At 37.7% G+C, this 24,308-nt stretch overlaps 1 protein-coding gene across 1 annotated transcript in view; it reads right to left on the reverse strand.

Annotated features, from left to right (window-relative positions):
- frmd4a (FERM domain containing 4A) overlaps positions 1 to 24,308 on the reverse strand; it is a 55,964-nt gene that overhangs the window by 29,238 nt on the left and 2,418 nt on the right. Inside the window, 1 exon segment of the mRNA XM_043264830.1 lies at positions 5,033 to 5,098. Within this exon segment, the coding sequence (XP_043120765.1) occupies positions 5,033 to 5,098 (66 nt within the window).

Consider the following 24,308-nt stretch of genomic DNA (forward strand, 5'->3'; position numbering starts at 1 on the left):
TGAATAAAAAGATAACTTATTCAAAAGCAGAAATATCAACAAAATAGTTCAGTTCAAGTAACAAAGGACTTTCTTCACCAATATTAATTTGTTAATTTATTACTCACTAGTGCAGCAGTTCTCAAACTTCTTTCATTTGAATTTTAATTATTTTAATTATTCACATTTGCATGTAAATTGTTCTTTGATTTTGGTAAATAATCACACAACATACAGGTAAACAAATAAAATGCTATTTAATTAGGAACTTTTTTAAATTACATTTATTTAATTTGAATGGTTTAACTAATTATCAGCTTTTCATTAGCTCACAACCCCCCTGCAGTTCCTGTGTGATTTTTCCAAAGGTTCATGAACCCCAGATTGGAAAAGCCTGCATTAGAGTTCTTAGCTAAATAACATTTGTTAAGGCTAAACTCTACTGGAATCTGCATTCTCCCATCTTGACCATCTCAAGTCAACTATTTCAATGCAGATGTCGCCTTAGACAGCAGTTGCCAATATAAAGCCGAAAATGACACAACTAACTAGGTTTAGGAACAGAGCTGTTCTGCCAGAGACAAAGCATCACCATAAAAAAAAAAAAATCTCAATGTCTACTGAGACTGCAATTACGGTCCACTCTGATTCACCTCCCTCCCTTCAGGTCTGATTTCAAAAATCCAGCTTTCAGCCACACATCTCATTTTAAAATATTCTTCTATCTTTTATGGTACTAACATTGTGGTTAATCACAGTATTTTGTGGGACTGTTCACCTCTTACTTCAGGTGAGATCTGCATCACTGTACCACATCAATCAATTGGCACATTTGATCTCATCATTTCAAGCAATGCGGTGTGAAACAGCTTGCTTCCTCAATTAGCCAAAACGAGTGAGTAAGTGTGTGTCTGTGGTAAGAAGAGTAAGCAGGTTTAATATGGCTGCAATCTTCAATCTGGACCCATTTGTTGTGGTGTATGTGTGTGTGTTTGTGCAGTTGAGAAAATGAAGAGGGCTAAAACTCAAACAGTGTCCATGGCGGTATATTTTATGTCTTTCCGATTCATTCTCTTTGTTTAGCCTCCAGACTTGATTATGACAGTTACTGATATAATGTGTGAAGAGTCTCTGAAATACATAGATAAGAAAGATCAAGTATTATTAATATCCTGTTAGTGTGCATTGAGGGCCATCAATATAAGCGCTATATGGTTTTAACAGATTTAATGTGGGATGGCTATCATCTCCTCTCTGCCATTACACTTACTGAGATGATGCAAATCACAGACATATGTTTGCACATGTGATAGTGTGTGGCCGTGAGGAAGAATATCCGGACTGATGTGATTTAATATCATTAAACAGTGTGTGCCTGATCAGGACGGAAGAGCGATGACAAGAACACACGCCGTCAGGTCTCGTCAGGTCTAGATCACAGAGATGAAAGATGTGAGTCGGCTTTCATCACACGGAATGACTTCAGCACAAAGCAACGCTAGGGTTTTTATTCAGGATTTATCGCTGTTAAAACACATGTTGATCCGATCATCAGTGCAGACTAGTCTCTGTTTAAAGCAGCCTGTATACTGTAAATTAACAGAATTAAAATCTGAAGATGTAATTATATAAAGACGGTGCATTTATACAGGTGTTTTTTACATTTACATTTTTAATCTGAGCCAATGTAAATACATTTATGAAGGAAGTGTAATTGTGGGAAACAATGAGTCTTTTCCAAATCAAAGTGAGCTCCCTTGTTGCCTATTGTCTACACAGCCATTTGCCTTTAGATATAAGTGGGTTATCTGAAACGCCCTACATATGCAGCACAAACACACAAATGGTCCAGTGATTAACATAAAAACAGACAGCACACACAATTCAGTCAATTTTCTAATAGACTGAACAATTTTCATAGATTTTTTGGTGTTAAAATGTTATATTATCCTCGCATTTTACCTAACTTCTGCCATCTTGGAATTCTTTTTTCACTAAGCTTATATATTATGTAATTGCTTTGAAGGAAATTTGGTCTAAAAAGGTAACTAAGAGATATCTAGTAAGTCTACAACTCAAACCTTATAGTACTTAAAGTGTATCATCTAGCACCTCAAACTAAAAGGTTGTCTTCTTCAGGAAAGACCAAATATGCTCTTGTCAAACTCCTGACAGACTGTGTAAATTATAGCTGAGAGGAAGGACCGAGCTAGGACACGAGAGAACCACCAACTAACAGCATCTGCTTTGACTCACCATGGAAAATGACGACTACACGCTAAACGCACATCACTCACAAAATTACAGCCTGCTGTGGAGAGACAGGTGGGAGATGCTAACAAGCAGTTAGACAGCTGAAAAACAGAGCAAGATTATACAACTTGGGAAAAAATCTGAACAAGACTGTTGACAGCTCTTGTATTGTAAGACGGTCTATCTTATTATAAACCAAAGTCATGTCAAAACTGCTGATAAAAAATAAAAAAGGAAACACGAAAATGGACCTCCACTAAAGCTAAAGCAAACAAAATTCTTCCTACTGCACTGTATGCAGATAAGCCCACAAATGATGAGACAGCAGCACTGTTGTCTCTAATGTCTCTAATGGGAGCATAAAATCATTCACAAAGATCCTACCAGTTTCACAGGGTAAGATCATCCATGATAACCTTCAAAATGGTACACTGCTTCTAATGAGGCGAGAAAGAAGTGAGGACGAAGAGGAAACAGATAAATGAGGCTAGAGAAAGATCCAACAGAGACCAAAAGAGTAAAACCAAATAAGACAATGATTTCACAAAAGCATATATAAGATCTTACAAAAATTGTAAATTATTTATTTCTTAGTGACTTTAAATGATAAAATGCATTCTACCTCAATTCCCCCAAAACATCTAAAGTTTGTATTGAAGTCTCCTAAAAAAAAAAAAAAAAAAAGACTATGCAAACTGCCACAATAACAGCTTTCAATAAGTAAGTTATCCCTTTTGGTCCAGTGTCTTTTCACCAAGCATGCATCCTAATGAACAATTAAAACACATAAGTTTATGTATATGATTTTTCACAATCAAATGAATAGAAGTGAGTAGAACAGAAGATCCCGTAGCACTGCCCTGTTAGGTACATCAACACAATTGCTCTTTCAGAAAAAGGGAAGAGCTGTTCCTCAAGGAACATGCAGAATAAACTAACTTGGAATAACAGCCGAATTCTCAATGGCACGATTAACCTACACAACCTTCTCCAGAACATCCGCCCACATGGAGGAAGAGAGGGAGGAGGAAAAAGAGAAGTCAGAAAGCAGAAAGAGCAAGTAAAATCTTTTAACCAACGCTAAAAACACATACATCTAAGTACTAAAGTAGGACAAATGTGTAAAGATTATGGAATAAGCGTTTCTGCAACAGCTCAATAAATCATAAACTGTAGAGAGTGAGGAAACACACTGCCTTTCCCCTTCCTTTTTCTATCTCTTCCTGGAAATCCCTTCTTCATCCTCTTACCTGATTGTTAAGGACTCTCTCACCACCTCTTCCTTTCTAGATTTCTGTTTATTAGATCGAAACTGCAACCACAATTAAGTCAACCAGCATTTTAGAGGAGAGAAAGAGAGTGTGTGGAAAATGAGAGATGGAGGAGGCTGAGAAATTACATTTCTCCAACTATGATGGAGTTTAAACTGGATTGGAGTCTAGAGGAATCAGGTCACCTAACCGCACCTGACAGGCATGAGAAAGCAAGAGAGCATAAAAGATAAAAAGACTAATAGAACCGAACTGAGCAGGACAGAACCGAATAATAAACAAGAATAAAGAATAATAAAATAGAAATAAAAGAGAAACAAAAATGTTTTGATAATTAATCAAAAGATAACAATATACAATAGTATATAAAAACAAAATCTGAATTCAAAAAAAGTTTAAGAACTTAAATGAGCTGAAATAAAATATAAATAATAGATTCAAAACTTAACATTAAAAAATATAAAATTATAAATGATTAAAATCCATCTTAGAAACCAACTGAAATAAAATTGAAGTACTAATATTACTAAAACGAAAACAAACAAAAACACTAAAAATTAACAAGCAGATAACAAAATTACTAAAATTAAAATACAACAATAAATGCTAATTCAAGATAGTGATAAATACTATTAATAGTAAATAACCGAACATAGAACAAAAAATAGGAATGAAAAATATAGTAAATGAGAAAAAACAACACAGTATAAACTTTATTCTTCATGTGTTTAGTGAATGAGATGCCACAGGCAGCATTTACCTCATGATTAGAAATTTCCTGAGAAAGCTCATGAGTGTGAGTGTTGAGGAAACAAAGCTGTGGTAAGGAGACATTTCTGTTTATACTGAGGTCTGAGGGCTGATGGGGCATGGGAGACAGACAGTGTTGTTATGGAAACTGAACTCATCCTGAGAGAAGATGTTTGTGTTCTGATAGGAGGATTTATGGAGTGTTTTGAACAGGAGGGGGCCGCTGTATGTGTGATTGGGTGGGTGACTTGAGAAGCTGCTGGTTTGGGTCGTTATGGGAACCTAAACCTGGCAGATTGACTATTAGTGGTACTGATGTTTAAAAGACACTTGAGAGACAGACATATGGACAAACATATTACAGAGATCAGGTCAGGGCGGACTAATCTCAGGGTCTGTTTGGCTGTGAAATCAGAGAAGGGCATAAAGGAGTCATTTTGCATTTGCACACACAGAGCAAACATTCAAACCCATACATTCACACAGACTAATAAAGAGTCCCCTTTTTCCACAAGACATTAATTAAGTCTCAGAGGAACAATGAGGATTTCCCTTCCCAGGCAAACAAGAGGAAACCTGAGGCCTTTATCACAAAAACATGCACCAAAACTTTACACCTATTTATTTCAATAGCCATACCACTTCTTGCATTAATACTGGAAATAGTGCTGATGAATTGAGTCAAATAGAATCAATTACCTATTAAAAACCTACAATGTCATATTTGGGCCTTGTTATACTATTACCTTGATTGTTAGAAAAAAAGTATATTATTTTACCTGTACCAGGAGCTCCAATTTCCTGTCATCCAGGAGATGGACCTGACATCTCCGCCCTTCCGTCATCTGTTGTGAAGGGAGGGAGAGAGAGGAGAGAGAGAGAGAGAGAGAGAGAGAGAGAGAGAGAGAGAGAGAGAGATTAGTGAAAGCACATTCACAGCAGAGTGAAATCAACTGTAAATACTAGGTCATGGTGACATGACAAAAATAGAAACTCTCCTTACACACATGCAGCGCAATTCCCAGTCAAGCAGCAGAATTCAATTCCCTCATTCACTCCCACACACACACTTTTACACTGAATTATCTCACACATCAGTGTTGATGCTTTTTTTGTGTATTTTGATCCAACTCCTGGTTAAAATATATGACTGCACACTTAACATTTAAATTCTTACTGAATTTAGAAATCAAATCTAAGGTTATATAACAAATAATAAACAAGTAAAAAGAATGTTGTTTCACTTAAAGGGTGCTTGCAGACTTTTATGATCAGAGGTCGGAAATGAGATAATGGCTCCTTTGCTTCTAAAAATTGTGCCATTTGAACTCTTTGCAATTTGCAGATTTTCTGAATGATATATAAAAATCAACTAACTACTTGATTTAGTTTTTTTCTTTCCATCAGGCTAATATAAGTGCTATAAAATGTTTAAGAAGTGTCCTTTTTTCAGCAAAATACCAATTTTGTAATCATAATTCTGTTCTGGACATCAATTACTAATTTTATGTATAAAAAAAGTGTGTGTACTGCAGAAGAAATTCATATAGATTTGGAATAAACTGACTGCACAATGAAAAAATATTTACTCAAAATTGCAGTTAACTACATAATTTATATATACTTAGTATATTATATTCAAAACATAAGTAACATATAAAATATAAGCATTATATATATATATATATATATATTCATGAGCACACATATCATACATAAGCTTCTATTCGAAATTCATCCCAGTTTAGAGATCAGGGTTTACAGCTGCTGTTAATATCCATGTTAATATAAAACTCCCCTCAACCATCGCTAATGATTAAAGAAGGATCGTGCCATGTCAGTTCATATAGATACCTGCATCAGCGCACAGTCTGATTAGTGCTTTGATTGCCATCTGCCACGGTGAGGAATATCTCTTTTTATCAAAGCCAGAGAGGACTGCTCATAATTAATAATAAATCGAGTCTGTAAGAAAACAAACACACTAACAACACACTTTCCTCCGGGGGAAAATGAGTATGTGCATTCAGATCTCCTTCGGGGCGCAGTTGGACGCTTGCAGTCCAGACTCATTCCACCTATGAAACATGTTTGAAGTTACTATCGTTTGCACGCTCGTTTCGTTTGATCTCAAATCACTGCTCACCCCCACTTGTTTCCATTCATACACAATTTTGGTAAGTGTTTACTTAAGATCGCCGCTTCTGTGCCAAGCCGTATAGTAAACATCCCATTACAAGCAGGTGGACGGACACATCTGTGAGGAACAGAGTCTGACTAACAGCCTTGTCATCACGTGAGTTATACTGCCTTTAGGATTGAGCTGGTTTGACAACTCGAGTACAAAGAACCAAAGTGCAACCTGATATTCCCATTGTACTTGTCCCTTCATCTGAGCTTTTCATTTCTGTTTATTTTCCCTTAAAGGAAAAGAAAAAAGTTTTGAGGGATTTTGAGTCTGTGAATGTGATACTAACAGTGGCGGTAGCTCACATCCGTCAGTGGACTTTCCGTCCGGTTCCTGTTTATACATCCTGTACGAGTCAGAATGCAGTGGTGCACTGACTCACTCTCTCTAGTGTGCTATATCGCTCTCTTATTCGATCCCTCAATGCTTTCACGCTCTCATCCACCCCCTCTACCTCTATATGTAGGCCAAGTTAAAAGGAAAATGGAGAAAGGAAAGGAGAAAAATACAAGACACTTCTTAAGCTTTTCAGCGTGATGGTGTATGTAAGGACATCAGAATGGGAACATGTGAAGCGTTCTGGCTGCCATCAGGAAGCGCCGTCCCTGAGGAACACAAACAATGAGGCTGATAAAAGCAGCATGGCTCACATTTCCTCCACACACACGTGGGGGGAAGAGACTGGAGGAGGGGAGTCACAGGACTAGAAACACATCCTTTCTTCCCCTTCTCCTCTGACTTGTTCCTCAGTGGAGCTACACAACCTCAAATGCACAGGCATGTGACAGACCACATGAATAATTGTATGAGTTTGTGTCCGAACAAACTGGTGTGAGTTTGTTATTGACCTGTGAAGATGTTTTTACAGGGGGGCTTGGCTTGATGAATTTCTCTTGGTCGTGCTAACACTGAACCTAACTCCAGCTCTATCTCCTAATAGACGATATCCTGTCTTCAGAAAAACATGCTCTCAGGCAACATCCATATTCTTCTCCAATACCACTGAGTGAGATCACATTTCCATATACTAAACACAAACCCAAATCAATATGAACTGGCTCACCTGACTATGGTCCAGTGTTTAATAATGAGTTTTTTTTTTTTAAATGTCTAATTCCTTCCCTGGAGCTGCACATGACCCAATTAGGTCAGCTCATCCAACTTTCATGATATTCATTTACGAGAATAAAAATGGTAGCATAATTGAACCAAACCAGTGCAGAAAAATTAAAACCATATACAGTGTACACTTCAGTTTGGGGATAGGTAATGACAGCTCACTAGTCTACCAGTTGTCCAAAAACCAAATTGATCCCCTTTAATGCTTCTTTATGTAAATGCCCCTAAGAAACAGAAACCAGCCAAGTAATACAGGACTTATAAATAGCGGATTAGTCATTTATTCATACTGGAATATATGTAGGTTTGTACATTCATGCTAGAGTTTAAGTTTAGGAATCTTGTAATCTTGTATCTAAGATTAAATTACATAAAAAAGTTCATGTCCCAGCCAACAACTAAATTGTGCCTATTAAAAATAATAAAATACATGAATAAAGTCTTATTTAAACATTCCTTATAATTAAGTATCTTTGTAGTTACACTTATAATTAAACAAAAAAGTACTTTAACAAGTAATTTAACAAATAAATAAAAAATACTCAATCCTTCCTCTAAGTACAATATAATTGTAGGCATACTATCCTAATTAAACACTAATAATCTTAAAGCTGAAGAATCCTATGGAATTTATATAAACAAAGTAAAAAAACCAAAAAAACAAGAGCTTTACACTCTTTTTGGCAGCTGAAAGCATATTCAAATCAGCCAAAACATTTCCTAAACAAACAGTGTGGTGGGAAGTGCAGAACTGTGAACGATGTTGTTCCAATTCTACGGAGATCTGTGAAGCATTTTGAGGGCACAGATTTCATGTGGGCCCGCTCATAACAAGCCAAAGATGCAGAACCCAGAAGCCAAAGTTTGTGGTGGCTGATATTGGGCTGACTTTCCAGTCTTAAAGGTTAAACTTTACTGCCGACCTTGAGGTAGCCCGAAAGCACTGCAGTTTGGTTACATCACCATATTAAACCTCTTAAGGTCTGAGTCAGGCTTGATAGGAACACTTCCCACCACACAATAGGAGATTAAACCTGAGGCTTTGAATGAAGCAAACAGCATGCTGGTGATGGGAGCACATCCTCATAGCCTGAAGCTCAAGATGTCACACCTCCGCTCCACTGAATGAGCACGCTCCTCACCAGGGTATATCTGGAGGGGGAGGTGAACAACTCTCAACCACAATCCCAGAATCTAACAATCAGGTGCTGGGAATGGTGTGTTAGCAGAAGTGTGTTTGTATGCTGTGCCTGGTGTGGGGTTACAAAATGCCTCGCCTGTAATCACTGAATGGTGAGTCACTTCTTCCTCAGCTGAACTCCAGTGTGCCACACTACACTCACAATGCCCTACAAACCTGTGATGTCATTAAAACCACATAACAGAAACATTTCAGTCGGTGTAATCTTCGTAAACCAAAGATTTATAGACAAAATGGAAGAGTTGCACAATTATATGGCTTTGTGTAATTTCACTAAATTATATATACTGCGTGTTTCTGAGTGAAGAGAGGAACTTCACGCTTTTAGTGGAACTTTACGCTAAAATAAAAGCTTGATGGTTTAATTAAGGCTTGATTAAGAAAGACATAAATATTAGTCCTGCTATTTTACAATTGTGAAGTTTTACAGGAGCTTTCAATAATTGCGAAATTGCAATTACCCAAAAATCATGCAGCCCTAATAATAAGGTGCAGCTACTCTGGTGCACATTGCAGAAGAGACGATTACAGCGTAACATAATCTGATGATAAACCCACTCTCTAGTGCAGATTTAAAGTTGACCCTGATGCACTGTTTAAGGTTTCATTGCAGTTGATCCGTACTAAATCCTAAGCTACATGTTAGCTTCACATACACGGTCAATGAGCAGTATGATGTGTAGAAGATAGACATAAGAGCATTTGAATTAGCGAACATCCAATTCAGATCATATCAGATACAGATATTAAGCATGGCTGGAGACTGCTGATTTAGACCGCTAGACACCATCCCATACACACAGCAAGGGGGTATTTAGCCATTATTTCCCCTTAATGTACAATGACATCAAAACAACAGCGCACCACACAGACCACGCATGCACATGGACACAACAAAGTCAAAAAAATCAATGTTCATCACAAATTTAAGTCTCATGGTGCAAACTGACAAATGATAAAAAGTCTAGGTGACTACGGGTCTGGTTTTCGTGCCTGACTGTGTGTGCTAGAGTACATCAGCCTGCTGACACTGCTGCCCTGCAGTGCAGACATCACAGGCTGAGCAGCACAAAAAAAAAGACATTTGTCACCCTGAACCGGCAGGACCACAGCTGCCTAGATAGACACAGCCTGGTCTGCTTTGTTTACTGTCTGTAGACAGACCCCAGTTCCAGGCTGTGTCTCAAAACCTAATGGAAAAGATATTTAGACACCATTTAGGATGCCAAAAAATGTCTAGGTTGGAAGCTCACATCTCTGCAGGTTTTTGCATCCTAAAATACATCTATGAAGCCCAAAAATGTTGTTTAAGCAGGCATCTCATTAGGTTTTGAGACAGTCCTTTCTAGGAGTGTGTCACAGAAAGCTGCAGCCAAGTTTAATAGTGGAATGCATCTATGAAGCCCAAAAATGCTCTACTGAGTTCCCTATCTACACAGCCTTTTTGTATCAATGCAGTTCACATCAAATTGTCATTTCATTAAACCCAAATTTACTCAAGTGATACATATCTATGTGGATGTGAGAAGTTTTTGAGACAGTCCAAATCATGTTCCAAATCAACATATCATTCTATGAGGGGCGGTACTATCACATTTAATAAAGCAAAGACAACAAAATGCTGTTTAGGTAGGCACTGGTTAAGACAGAGACGAAATAGATAGATAGACAGATAGCCCAAAAGGGTATTTCGGTTGGTTTTGAGACAGCAAACCCTTTCTAAGAGACTGTCATAGGACATTTCCAGTTAATCTAATTAGGCAAGACTTAACACAGCTGCATTGTTGAAGGATTTTAAGGATATGACCATGATGGTCATATGCATGCAATCCTTTTAAGTTCCTGTCACTATCCACAGCAGATCTTATCATATTCAGCTGTCAGCACAGGTTAACAGCCCTGGAAAAAAAAAGGATGAATGAGTCTGAATGGGCAGAAATTGTGACCAAGCAAAGCAAATCACCTAGCAAGTTTAGTATGCAAACTCCTTTAAAAGCAACATTAATAGTTTCTAAAAATCACCTTAAGGATGATGTTCGTCAAAACAGATCAACATCATGAGAATACGACGCGGTATTTTTCACATAACATGACTCGATGTCTCTGAGGTAAGTGGCTAGCAGGCTAGCTGCAGAACCGTTTACACTCTGAGGACCCTTTTCACCTACTAAAATCGGATATCCTCCGTGTACGGTGAAAAATCAGTGCTCGATTTGCCTGTAAAATGTGTGTACAACAGCTCAGTTGTGTAAAAACAGAACGAAACCGCGGATTTAAAGCATCCATCCTTCCATTCACAGACTGAAGCGGGAAGCGCGAGACCAGCGCAAAACAAGCGCGAGACGTGCGCGCGACTTACCTTGCTAAAACTCCCTTACGCTCCCGCGTACGCGAATTCCTGGCCGAGATAATAAATAAACGGTCTCTAACAACAGCCGTAATCCAAACGCGGTTAAATCCGAAGAGCGAACGTTCACACGCCGGCTAAATCGTCCTCGCAGTCAGCATCATCCATGTCGTTGTTGTGATCGGTGAAGCTGCACAGGCGGAGCGGAGCGGACTGACAGCGGCAGTGCCAGCGCATCCCATCCCATCCCTCTCCGTTCTCAACGCGCTGTTTCACAGGGACCGCTGGCCCGCGTCCAGCAAGCAGCTCCGCACAACACTATTCACACTCACACACACCAGCAGCCCTCCACAGCAAACCCCAACCCCTCCTCCTCCTCCTCTTTCTTTTGCTGCTCCTCTTCCTCCGCCTTTCCCCTGTGACACTGGCGAGGCTGTGAACGAGCAAACCGCGACGCACGCGCGCGCACACACACTCAGTCCAGCCTCACACCATCACCTTTGTTGTTACTGTTACCTAAACTTAAATATTGCTTATATTTACTAAAATAAAGCAGGCCTATTAGAGGAAAAGCTTTAACTTTGGAATTGGCAACTGACTAATTTAATTTACAATTAATATTAATATCTAATAAAAATATCAGTCAATACTAGGCTACATAATAATTAATTGACACTGGATTACAGTAATATATGCAGGTGTTGTATCTGTCCAAAATATATCACAACACTGCAAAATGTATAAAACGCACATAAACTAAAACGTTACATTTGAAGTGAAAATCTAAAAATAAAAGCTAATTAAAATATTAAGCAAAACTAATAGTACATACTAAGAAAATGTCCAAGAATGTTTCATCTGTCCAAAACTTACTACTAAAAGTACTAATACTATCATATTTACTTAGACATGTATGGTTTTCTTACCTTGAAGCACTATTTAAAAATCAGATGGAGGTAAATGTCCATAAACAGCATAATGTCTGAAAAGCATGCAGTCTCATTGTACTTTTTGGAATTTATATATAACCACATTATTTATTACCTGACAACTTTTACTAAGCGTAGCATATATAGTTAGCAAAGGTAGTATCGTTCGTACCATGGTATGAATATTGTAACTCAAAGTACTGAAGAAACTGACAATACAAGGGATTTTCTACACTCTGGAAAAACATTAAAACTTTTAAAAGAGTGGACAAGAAAGTGAATGGCATGTAAATTCTGTGCTCCTTGGTCTTGTGAAACTGCACACACGCTCACTCAGTGTGTGTAGAAGCTGACCAATGACTAACAGATCCACATCTGGATTTGCAGTAGAAACGCAGCAGAAACATTTGGGAATGGGCTGCGCTCTTTCTCTCTCTCTCTCTCTGCCTGACTTCTTCCGCCCCTCCGTTTCTAATTCAGATTTCCCTTCCCGTTTGGTTTGGCCAGGGTGAACGAAAGAAGGGAAAAAGGAGAGAGAGAAACGTTTGAAAGATGCTTTTAAACCGAACCCGACTGTTAGAGGCAGTTGATTTGTGTGAACTCCTTCACACAGACGTCTAACGGTCGTTTGACCGCAAAGTCAACACTGCAGAGGGTTCAACGAAAACTTTTACAAAAACTGGAAGGTGTTTTTCTTTTATGGGTCATAGCCTGTGCGCATAAATTCTGCATAGCAATTCGCAAGAGCCATTTCTATAATTCCCAGGTCATTATACGGAATTGCACAAAGAATGTGTGTTTCGTATTTTTAAATCAGACACATTTTTATCCCTATCTTATACGGCTTGTACATTTGTAAAAGAAGTTGTGCAATGAATTAGCTGGTCTTGTGCCAAGCAAAGACAACATAATAGAAGGCAACTTTTTTTTGTCATCATTTGACATTTTCCTTCAAAACTAAACAACATGTCGACATTTGCATTTGAACCTATGCAAGTGTGTTGATATTAATGTCTTGTAAGTACATTATGCAAACCAGTAATTGAGGTAGACATGTTTAACCAAAGATTAATATTGGCCTTAACCTGGGGTTTCAAAAGAACCCAAGTTTAACGGTGTGAAAAAAAACATTACTTTGAAAATTGCATCTCCCTGCACTGAGCCATGATGAAATAAAAAAACCCCAGTGCATTATGTCTTACAATGATACAGCGCAGAACTATTTCCACAGCCATTGGTTTAACGATTTTCAGCCTTGCTTTAAATGCACTTGAACGATGGAGAGAAAGGGTCAGGATTTTCCATCTCTCTTCATCACTCTCTCACGCATACTCATGGGAAGGCCTTTGAAAAGTAATTGAAAAACACTCCAAACAACACTCCAAATAATGCAATTAGGCTGCAGGCTTACATTTCATTATCATTCAACTGCTGGTGATAACACCATCGATAAACAAACACAAGTGGCTGAGGTCAGACGAAACTCTGTGTATTTGTTGGATCTGATGACAGTCCGATCCATCATCTCTGATTTGAATCATTATGCACTTTTAAAAAATAAAGGCTCTTTATTGATATTTGCAAGAATGCTTTACACCCATGGAACCTTTCCATCGCAAAATTTCATTTTTTTACAGTCTAAATTGTTCTTTCGATTATTAAAAGGTTCTTTACACTAAAAGAAAATCATGGTTTGAACGTTCTTTTGGGGAACCAATATGCTATTCAATACAATGGCATAACTTTTTTGGAATTCAAGGCACCTTCTTGGTTGTTTAGAACTGATCATTTAGAAAATGAATATTAACACAATGGTTCTTTAAAGAACTGTTCGCTAAAAGGTTCTTTGAGAAACATAATGGAGGTAACGCAAGGTGACTGAGAACCACAACATCCTGGCCGTTCATATATCGCTGCTGATTTTGGACACTCAACCAAAGCGGAAACACCACTGTCCAATTTAAACAGTCCCTCATGATCTCTCCGCGCTCTCCAATACATATTTTGACTTCATTTATTGGCCCCTTCCTCTGGGCACAGGTCCGAACAGTGTCACAAGAGCCCGTTGTTTAAAACAGGGAGTGAGTGTGTGTGTGTGTGTGTATTTCTGTGCGTGGATGGAGGAGAATATTTGTACGAAAGGAAACCCTTGATACTGTGGGGGCGTTTCGGAATAAATGAGAATGTCCAGGCTCACACGACTGCGATTGGGGAGAGAGAAGTTCTAAAATAAACTTCTGAAAGACCAATCCCGCCCATGTCTGCCAGACCAAAGCCTCAATTTGTTTAATACGTACCGTCTTTTGTGTCTAAAGCAGCCAGAAGAGTGCAAGAAGGAGAGACTGCGATGTTCCCTGAGAAAATGAAAGGCTGAAATTTCCTTAAAATGGAAAAAAATAACATATATATATGGGAAAGCGAGTTCTCTTGCCTTCTCTGGCTTCCTCAATAAAGGAAATATGGTTCTGGTTAGGAGTCTCTGAGTTTGGTTATTTCTGTCTCACTGCCTCAGGCTCGGAGACAAAGTGGGGTGTATGTGTGTGTATATTTCGAGGGGTTTGTTATTTTTCGGAAGGCGGTCACATGGGTTACACTTCTCCATCTGCGGACATAAGGACAGGTTGTACGGCTGACGTAAACCGTGAAATTGAACGGAGGAAGGATTGAATGTTATTGGTGTGTGTGTGTGCATGTATACACACATACAGGGGTATAAAGGTTGTGTCTGTATGTGGCCAATAATGTTGGAACTAGATGTAAACAGAGCTGACCTATAATTGAGTCAAGATGGAGTTCATCCCTTAACCTTGCTGCTCACATTCACAAACAGACTTTCATTTTCATCTGAAAAAAGCAACATATACAATACCTTTTATCCAGCAAAGAAAGAGAAGACTTTTTAAACTGTAAAAAAAATAAGAAGAAATGTTTCCTGAGCAGCATCAGAATGATTTCTGAAGGATCACGTGACACTGACGACTGGAGTAATGATGCAGAAAATGTAGCTTTGCATCACAGAAATAAATTGCATTTTAAAATATAATCAAATAGACAATGGTATATTTAATATTTCATAATATTACAGATTTTTTCTGTATTTTTGACCAAATAAATTAAGCAACATTTTACAGATTCTAAACTTCTAAATGGTAGTGCATATACGATTATAGGAGATTACAAGACAAACTAAGCCAAACTAAAATATTAAAGGGACAAAAATTGCTTATCATTTTCTCACCCTCATGTTGCTCTGATCATAAATGGGTTATTTTCTTCGAATTTTGATGACTGTTTAAACTGCAGTTTCACATACAACAAATACCGCCACAAATTATGATGGCTCAATCTTTTCCTTTGCTCAAAATTTCTCTATTTGTATCCTTTAAAGAAAGAAAATGCTATGACTTTGTAGCAACAGCGTGCCTTATCATTCAAATAGACTACCGTGAATCTCTGCTGTCTGTTTCATGCTACAGTCATAAAATCTGCTGGGATGATAAACACAAAAACCGTCTACACCAAACCAAACCGTGGCCCTTTCATATGCCATGTTCTCATCATATCCAGCTCAGGGGCTGGGGGTGGATGAACCACAGGGCTTTGGTGGGGTTCAGTCTTTAGGGTGTAGGATGTTGGTTGTGGGTAGAGGTTTTTTTATGAATAATCTTAGCGGTTACAAACCTCCTTTAAATCACATCAAAGATCCCCCTCAGTCTCTGCAGTAAGCATTGGTGAGCGTGTGCTCGCGTTGATAGTCAATTTGTGTAATTCTATATGCAGAGTCTTCACGGATCCAGGTGTGAGTGAGGTTAACAGCAGAAATTTATGGTATTTTCCTTATGGGAGAGCCATGGATGTATTAGCCGTGGGTTATAAAAGAGTTTCAGATCTTTAAAGGGATTAAAGGAGTAATTGTGCACTGTAAAATAGTTATCCAACAACGTTTTTGGAATGGACACCAAAGCACCTGTGTCTGTACAGGTGAGTATGCTATTGGACTACCGAGGATCGTAACTGCGTTCAGATGTATGTGAGAATGTTATTGAATAGTCTAAAGAGACCTGTAACTTCTCTACGTATAGAAGCCAGTTCAGAATAGGGGGCCATATGCACAAAGAGACTGGGAATGATTTTTTTCGTGCCTCATGTCAGTGCATGTGTGTGTTATGAGAGAAGAAAATGTGTTTCCAGTTAAATCTGTGGAAAAAAAGCAACACACACCCACATGCGTGCACTTCAAACGTGTGTGAGATCTCTCCTGCTGTAATTTCACTGCATAGCTTTACTCCCATCTGGCCTGTATACTACACACACACATACACACACACAGACACAACTTAAACATCTAAAGCTTCTAGCCTATAACACACCCACACACACAAATATATCCCACCATATACATTGGAAACACATGGAACAAATAAATAAGATAAACAAGAACAGATAAACAGCGATTGAGTCGATAATGTTTACTGGAACTTACTGGAACACATTCACCTACAGTTTTATTTGAAGTTTTCTATGCTTTCTATGTGATTGTAAAGGTTTCTCTGTTAAAGGCTGAGTCATTTTGTTCTCACGCCTTTTTGAATATTGATTGAGGGTAGAACTACTGAATGCAAATCCATCTCTGGCAACAGAAACTGAGACTGCTGTGAATGTGAATGAGAGACAAAGAGATGCTTAGAAATAAGTTATATCTAGACAAATATAGTACTTGGCAAGTACATTCCAATACAGTATTTAATGTTACACATATGTATATGTGTGACATGCATTTTAGGATATTAGTTAGTTCATTTTGGAATGTTTAAGTGACTCTTTATCTGAAACATTAAATCAATTAATTAAAAAAAAGCTGATTCATTCAGACATTAATCAAGTGGCCAAACGATTCAATAAGTGACTGACTCAACTGATTTGTTCAAAATTATGTTTTTATAAGCGAAACATTTCTCTGAGTGATTCAAAGAATCATTCAAATCTTGCCAGCAAAATTTTGAATCATTCAGGAACAGATTAGGTGGCTGTCTATATGAGTCAAATACTTATTTAGATAACCACTTCTTTCAAACATCAGGAATAAATCAAGAGACCATTTGAATGAGTGATTGAATGAATCATTTTCTCACCCAATGTGTTAAAAAATGCTGATTCATTCAGAAACAAATCAAGTGCCTATAAGTGATTCAATGACTCAGTTACATGTAAAACCAATTTAAACTATGTGTTTTTTAATTCAAGTCATATGGTCTCATATTATGTTAGGTTTCTTGGACAACATTTAAATTTGACACTGACTATTTAAATGATCTGAAAAAAGCAACAACATATAGGCTAAAGTTATGATTTATCAAGCAGAATTCTGCTGAGCCACAAAAAGAAGAAGAAAACCCTTTGTGTTATGCTCACCGAAACAAAAGCTTTCAGAAAAGTGCTATAATCGTCACTAGTTATAAAGGACAGAAAGTCTGTGTGTAACATGAACAGATTGCTGACTCAGGAACTGTGTGAATCAATAAATGAGATCTCCTGTCCTCTCACATGACTATGTGTGTCATTCATTGTGCACATGTCAGCAGAATCCTATGATCTCTGAGAGTGTGAAAGAAAGTGTGTGTGTGAACCAGGACATAAACCTCAGTGAGTATATGAGTCAGTGGAGCAGCAGAAATCATCAGAAGACAGAGAGAGCTTACAGCATCACTTACAGCAATGGAGTCTGTGCTTCTTACACACTCTGACCACAGACCACATCACTGCTCTCACCATATACGGCCACTTTGTACGCCCATCTTCACAAACTGTGTGTGTGTGTATGTATGTGTGTGTGCGTGTGTGTGTTTAATGAAGGGCTCTCCTGGGAATGATGATCCATTGAAGAGGAAACCATATCTAGGAAGGGTCTTAAAGAAATAGTTCACTCTAAAAATGAAAATTGTGTATCATTTCAGCCTTGTGTTGATTCATTATTCAAAACGAGACAAGATCATGCTGTTTTTTTTCTATTTGCAGTGACGGATGACCAAAAACACTATATGAAATTCAACAAAGTGGGAGACTTTTTGTAAATAATCAGTGAATTTAATCTGTCCCTCATATACAGTAATTCAACTTTGTGTGAAGTGCAGACTAGGTTCAAAGTGTTTTTCTTTTCTGAAGCCTGATTGAGTAAACAATTGCATAATTTAACATTTTGGACGATTCCTTTGAATGTAATTGGAAAAACACTTTCTTTTTTCCCATCGCTCTTGAGCTGTTTTCTCATGCTGTGTTTTAGAGGAATGCTTTCATGCAGCACCGTTGGCTATTTTTGTATGAGAGAACATCTTTAGTCGGTCAAGCATTCTTGGGATTCTGGAGAAACTAGAGCAATTTGGAGTTTGTTGATAAAAGAGTGAGTGAAGGAGCATTCTGGGCCACACACACATCTGCAGTTTATTAAACTGAAATAGAGATGTGTATGGACTTCAGGTGTTCCTGGATATTATGGACCCCCCAAGATAAAACACACACACACACACACACACTATGCTCTAAATTGACAAATGTTTTATTCCACCCAAGAACTGCTCCTTTCCAAAATGTCAACTGCCTATATAGACAGTCCATTTACTATTGCTAAATTATTTTAGATGACAGCAGATATGGTCTAAATGTTAAATAGGGGTAAATGAACATAAATATACTATGTTAGCCAGTGTTTAAATCTGAAAAGAAATTCTTTTATTAGATGATATGCTACAAATATTATAAATAATATTATGTATTTGCTGTTTATATGCTTATATTTCAGTTAGGACAGACACTAGTTATGCAATAATATGTGAGGCACACACACACACACACACACACACACACACACACACAAACTCTTGCATTAACAGTTTAAAAGTGAATTTCTCTCACACACACAGTCACAAGTACATCATCGTGTGTCACTTTCATAGTAGACTAAGTGGACAGTTTCCACATATCTCTTTCTCTCCTACTGTCCCTCACACATTTATAATTAAACGAGTGTAAATCAATCACTTTGACCGGGCCGCTGCATAAATGCCCATCTCAACTGTTTCTCACAGAAGCTGTGATTGGTAATGTTCAAGTCAGGTGCGAGAACTTGATTGGCTGAATCTCTAATTGGCTGTGTTGTGCAGGAACTGCAGACGCAATAAACTTCATGACCCATCACAATAACTAATACACAGAATATCAAACGGAAAGAGAGGAAATGAGCGGGACAGCTGGCCTTGACTACCCTTCATATCACTTTCTCAAACAGGAAGAAGCAACACTCTCTCCCAGACACAATTACAGCCAATATGAACTGCTGTTTACAGCCTATTTTTTAATCTGCGAGGAATTAATTGGATAAATAAAAATAGCAAATACATATAGCAGCAGAATGGAACCAGACCTCGGTGAAAGTTTGCTAAAATTACCTAAATTCTCATTACTTAAATATACATTAATAAACTTTTTAAAAATAAATTAAAACATAAAGAAAGAAAATAAACCATGAGATTCTTAGACTGTGTATCTTATCAAGACAAGCTATGCAAATTAGCCTTGGATATCCTGCCAAAATGTCTGGCTGATTAAAAACACACACACACACACACACACACAACTCTCTTAATCCTTGTTTACAATTCAAATACCAATATATCAGCATTTCAACCTCTTCTTAACGCGCTGATGTCACTATTAGTCACATGTATCACCATAGTAACAGATTGTGGCTCCAGGTGCATTTATCTCTCAATTCCTGACTGGCACTAAATCAAATCTCATCTCTGCACACCTGTCATGTCTAGAGAGCCTTCCTGGAAGCTGCGTAAGTCAGATCTGGAATTCCTCAGAGCCGAAAGATCCTGCTTTAGACGACATTTATAATAGATTTGTTCTCTCTATGCATTAAAAACACAACCATAACCAAACATAACCATACCGGAGTGTGCAGTATTGTGCACAGTATGCAAGTTTTCTATCTGCAATCCCCTGATAGTCTTCTATATTTGCCAAATGCGCAGTATAGAAGTAGATCACACTATGCTGGGTAAAGAATCTTTCAGTGCAACATGCTCAACTTCATCTTACATTTTGAGCATGACAAATATAACTGTAATTCTGAACATATATCTATTATAATCTCATTCTAATAATGAGATCATGTGACAATATTATGTAGCATTCTTTCACATATATTACGAACACACTCTTGTCCTTTAACCACACAATAATACTGATGTCATTCACCTGTAACTTCATTACTGATTTATTTATTATGAGATGTGAATTATTGACACACAGATTAAATGTCTTCAGTTTAGGCTTGAGCAGGCTGAGAGTGTGTTTGCATGAAATATTAATACAGCTTAATGATGCGCTGGATCGGGTTATAGGTCACCAAGGATGATGTGGGAGATTCTGACTGTAATTAAGGCAATTTTCTTGAATATGCCAGTTTTCAGCTCTGAATATGACAGCTTGTCAAGGCTCATGGCGGAGGTCAGCCAAAGTCTTCATCATTTCAACAGGAAGTTCATTAAGAATCTCTTCCCTTCTCGCCCACCAACAAACAGTTCAGATGTGGTCTAATATCTCTCTTTTTTATAAAAATTATTATTATTATTTAATTAAATTATTATATACATACATACGGCATCATTAAGGATTCAGAGTCACATGATTCGTTAAAAATCATTCTATTATGCTGATTTGGCACATACGTGTGTGTGTGTGTACACTTTTATTTTCTTTTTCATTTCACTTCACGATCCACATTCTTTATGATTAAGCTCTTCTGTATTAATGACACAAACAAAATCATAAATTGTAAATCAAAATTAAATTATAATTCAATTCAGAGGAATTTATAGACCTATTTGTTAAAGCCATTAGCGATAATGAAACGCATAGCAGGCGATTTAATATGCAATTAATTATTGTGAAAATAATATGCAATTGTATTTTTTATGCACATTATCAACTGCTGTTAAACGGCAGAGTCATTTATTCTATCCACATCACCATCACATCAAAGAAAATACAAACATAATCATCAGTCATCTCATACTCTCATATCCTTGTCCAACCCAGTAAATCTAAGGATTCCCTCATCTCAGTATGTGTGTGACCCGGCCTATACACACTAATCACATGCATTTGAATGTAATCCCACTAGATTACACACACACACACACACACAGGGAAATCCCACGATTAGAGAACTGCTGGACTAAGCCCAAAGTAATCTGTGTCACTTCACTACGTCAGTAAGGCATGATTAAATTACAGCAAGAGATGAGAAGGCTATTTCCATAAATCGATATTTATGCTATACCACTATTATAGGACTCAAAAAAATGAATGTACATGGAAAAAAAAGTACATGCATGGATAAAACTCCTGTTTAAAACCCGTTTATATTCTAGTATGCGTGACAGCAAAAATTATGCACACGTGGCATATACATTTTTCCCCACCCACATAAAAGAAAAAGCTTTCCATTCAAAACTATTTAGCAGCTGCATAGCAACACCCTGGAAACCAACCAATACATCATAACGAAGTGAAGGTTCATTCAGTACAATCACACGAACCACCAGCAACCAATCAAAACACTTTATCAACTCACTGGCGACCAATCAGGACACCACGGCTACCCTGGCCACCATGGCTTATCACTTTCTTACGCATTTCTTAAACATTCCTTTAAGACCAATGCTAGCCAAATTCATTTAGAACTCCATACTCCTACTGTATGTCAACAGCTGAGTCTTTTGTATTTCTCCTAAGGATTTATAGAGATTTTAAGCTGATACTTTAAATGAAGCTTAATTAAGAACTTCTGTAAATCTCCGGAGGCATGAAAGAGCAATAAACTTCCCCTCTGGGAAACCAGTCCGACTTGCATATTCATTTCATCACCTCCTTTCGGTTAGATCCATTTTCAGCATCTGCCTTACCTATTTGCATTTTTGAATCATAACAAACAGTTAAACGTTTCTTGCAGTCGCTCGCTCCCACACAGCATCTGCAGCCTAAACGTCTGAAATGATAAGGCACTCAATCACACAATCACCCCGTCAGCAGCTCCGACACACACATAAACACACTCTGATCAGCGTGATAACACCACTTCCAAACGAAGGCCTGAAATCACCAGTGAAGAATGTGCAAAGCGATTAACACACATTATGTTCTGGGAAAATACCGTTGTGAATAAATACAGCTGTGGCGTATCAGAGTGTGTGTTCGGTTGCGTCTGATGTGATGTTTGGAGCATTCCAGTTTGGAATGAGACAAGGCCGAACAGCTCCAGAAGGCTCGTAAATTTTTCCTCTCTGATATCACAGTGAGACAGGAAGGATCCCGGAGCAGCACGGACCATTTACCTGCTCCGCAGCTGGGAAACAAACTGACGGATTGTGGACCGAAGAGAGAAACAGACTCAGAAGAATAGATGTGTGTCCTGCTGCAGACCTGAGCTCTCTCTACAGGGTTTGAAGCGGAAGAGTCCATTCAACAGCAGCTGCAGGGGTGGCACTTTGCACTCAAACCGGAGAAAATGGTATTTCCCTCAAATTCAGGCCATGCCGGTCAAAACAGAGAGGAAAAGACTGCAGGAAAGACTGCTTGAACACGGCTACATTAAAACACACACACACACACACACACACACAAACACACACACACACACTGATATTCAATTTAAGTAAAAGGAAATTCCTTTATGGACCCTTCCCATGGTTCTCAGCACAACATCTCTTACAAAGAAGTAACGTGCTGTGGATCCAGTAAGTGGTGTTGTTGTTAACTAAAGCTAGTTAACTTGAAAAAAATAAAAAAAAAAACTTGTGTAAAAAAACCCATAAAAACTTAAAAAACAAAAAAGAATTTAGAAATGTTGATTTGATATCTAAATGCTCTAAAACCTGGAAAAGAATAATTAAAAACAGAAATAAATTAGAGCTAAATAGAAATATACAAAACCACTAAAAATGCAAAAACACATAACTCAAATTAAAATGAAAACTGAAAATCAATTAAAACAAAAGACAATTCAAAACATTAGTAAAAACTGTAAAAGTATTCAAAATACTAAAATAGCATTGGTTTCCACGGTAAATAACTAAAAAACTTTTAGAAATAAAAGCAAATAAAAGCTAAATATTAAATCAAACAATAAAAAAATTACATACTGTTATTACCACTGTATATCATGAAGTGTTTACATTTACGAAAAGGTATTTCAAAAAATACCATTACAATACTATGTGTTTTAATATATGTACATCTGTAGTACCGCACTTATTTAAATGTATCTGTAAGTGGTATATTTACTAAGACCAGGATTACAGTAAATACCATGGTAACACCACAGCAACCACCCATCAAAAAAATTCAAAACACCTTAACAACTGCATAACACTGGCCTGCTAACTACCTATAACACCTTAACATCTTGTCAGCTAGTGTGCAATACACTGTATTCAGAAATCACAAACAACTACTTGTTAGTAAAGGTTTGTTAGTAAAATGACATTAAGCTGTTCCTTTCACCACATGCTATAAATCAGAACATGCTGAGCAGAAAAGGCGAGGATATATTCAGTCAGTTAGTTGTGTATATATTTATATATATATATATCAGAGGGAAATTTAAAAACATGAACTATATTCTGGGCCCTAAATTAACCTCGAGAGTTTTCGCTTTCTCTCACATTCACTCGTTCTCTCACACACCCTCTGAGAGACACACAATTAGCAGCTTAAATGGAACAAAAGCAGCTCTATGGCTGTGTATTAAGACGCAAGGATAATGCCTTCACTGAGGCTGACGGACTCAGCTGGGCTTGAAAAAGAAGAGAGAGAGAGAGAGAGAGAGAGAGAGAGAGAAAGAGGGAGACTTGTTTTTCTGGTAAGTAGAATGAAAGGAAAAGGGGAGAGGGGGGTGAAGGGTCTCCCAAGGAAATACCTGCTGGATCAAACACTGCGGCCTGCAAGGAAAGTGTATGTGTGTGTATGGATGTGGAAAGAATGCGTTAGGAAGCTCCTCCTCGTCTCTTAAATGTGCCATAATGTATGTTCTTCATATTTACTAGCCATGCTAAAGCCATTACTATCACAATGTATGTGTGTATGTGGTTTTACGGACAATAAAGGCATGAATCACACTGCAGACACCGAGAACACCATCCGGTCAAACTCAAAGGTCATTTTGGGTGGTCTCTGTGAGATTGGCTCATAGGTTATGCAGGGCTGT

The sequence above is a fragment of the Puntigrus tetrazona genome, chromosome 18, assembly GCF_018831695.1.
Source record: "Puntigrus tetrazona isolate hp1 chromosome 18, ASM1883169v1, whole genome shotgun sequence".
Classification (NCBI taxonomy): domain Eukaryota; kingdom Metazoa; phylum Chordata; class Actinopteri; order Cypriniformes; family Cyprinidae; genus Puntigrus; species Puntigrus tetrazona.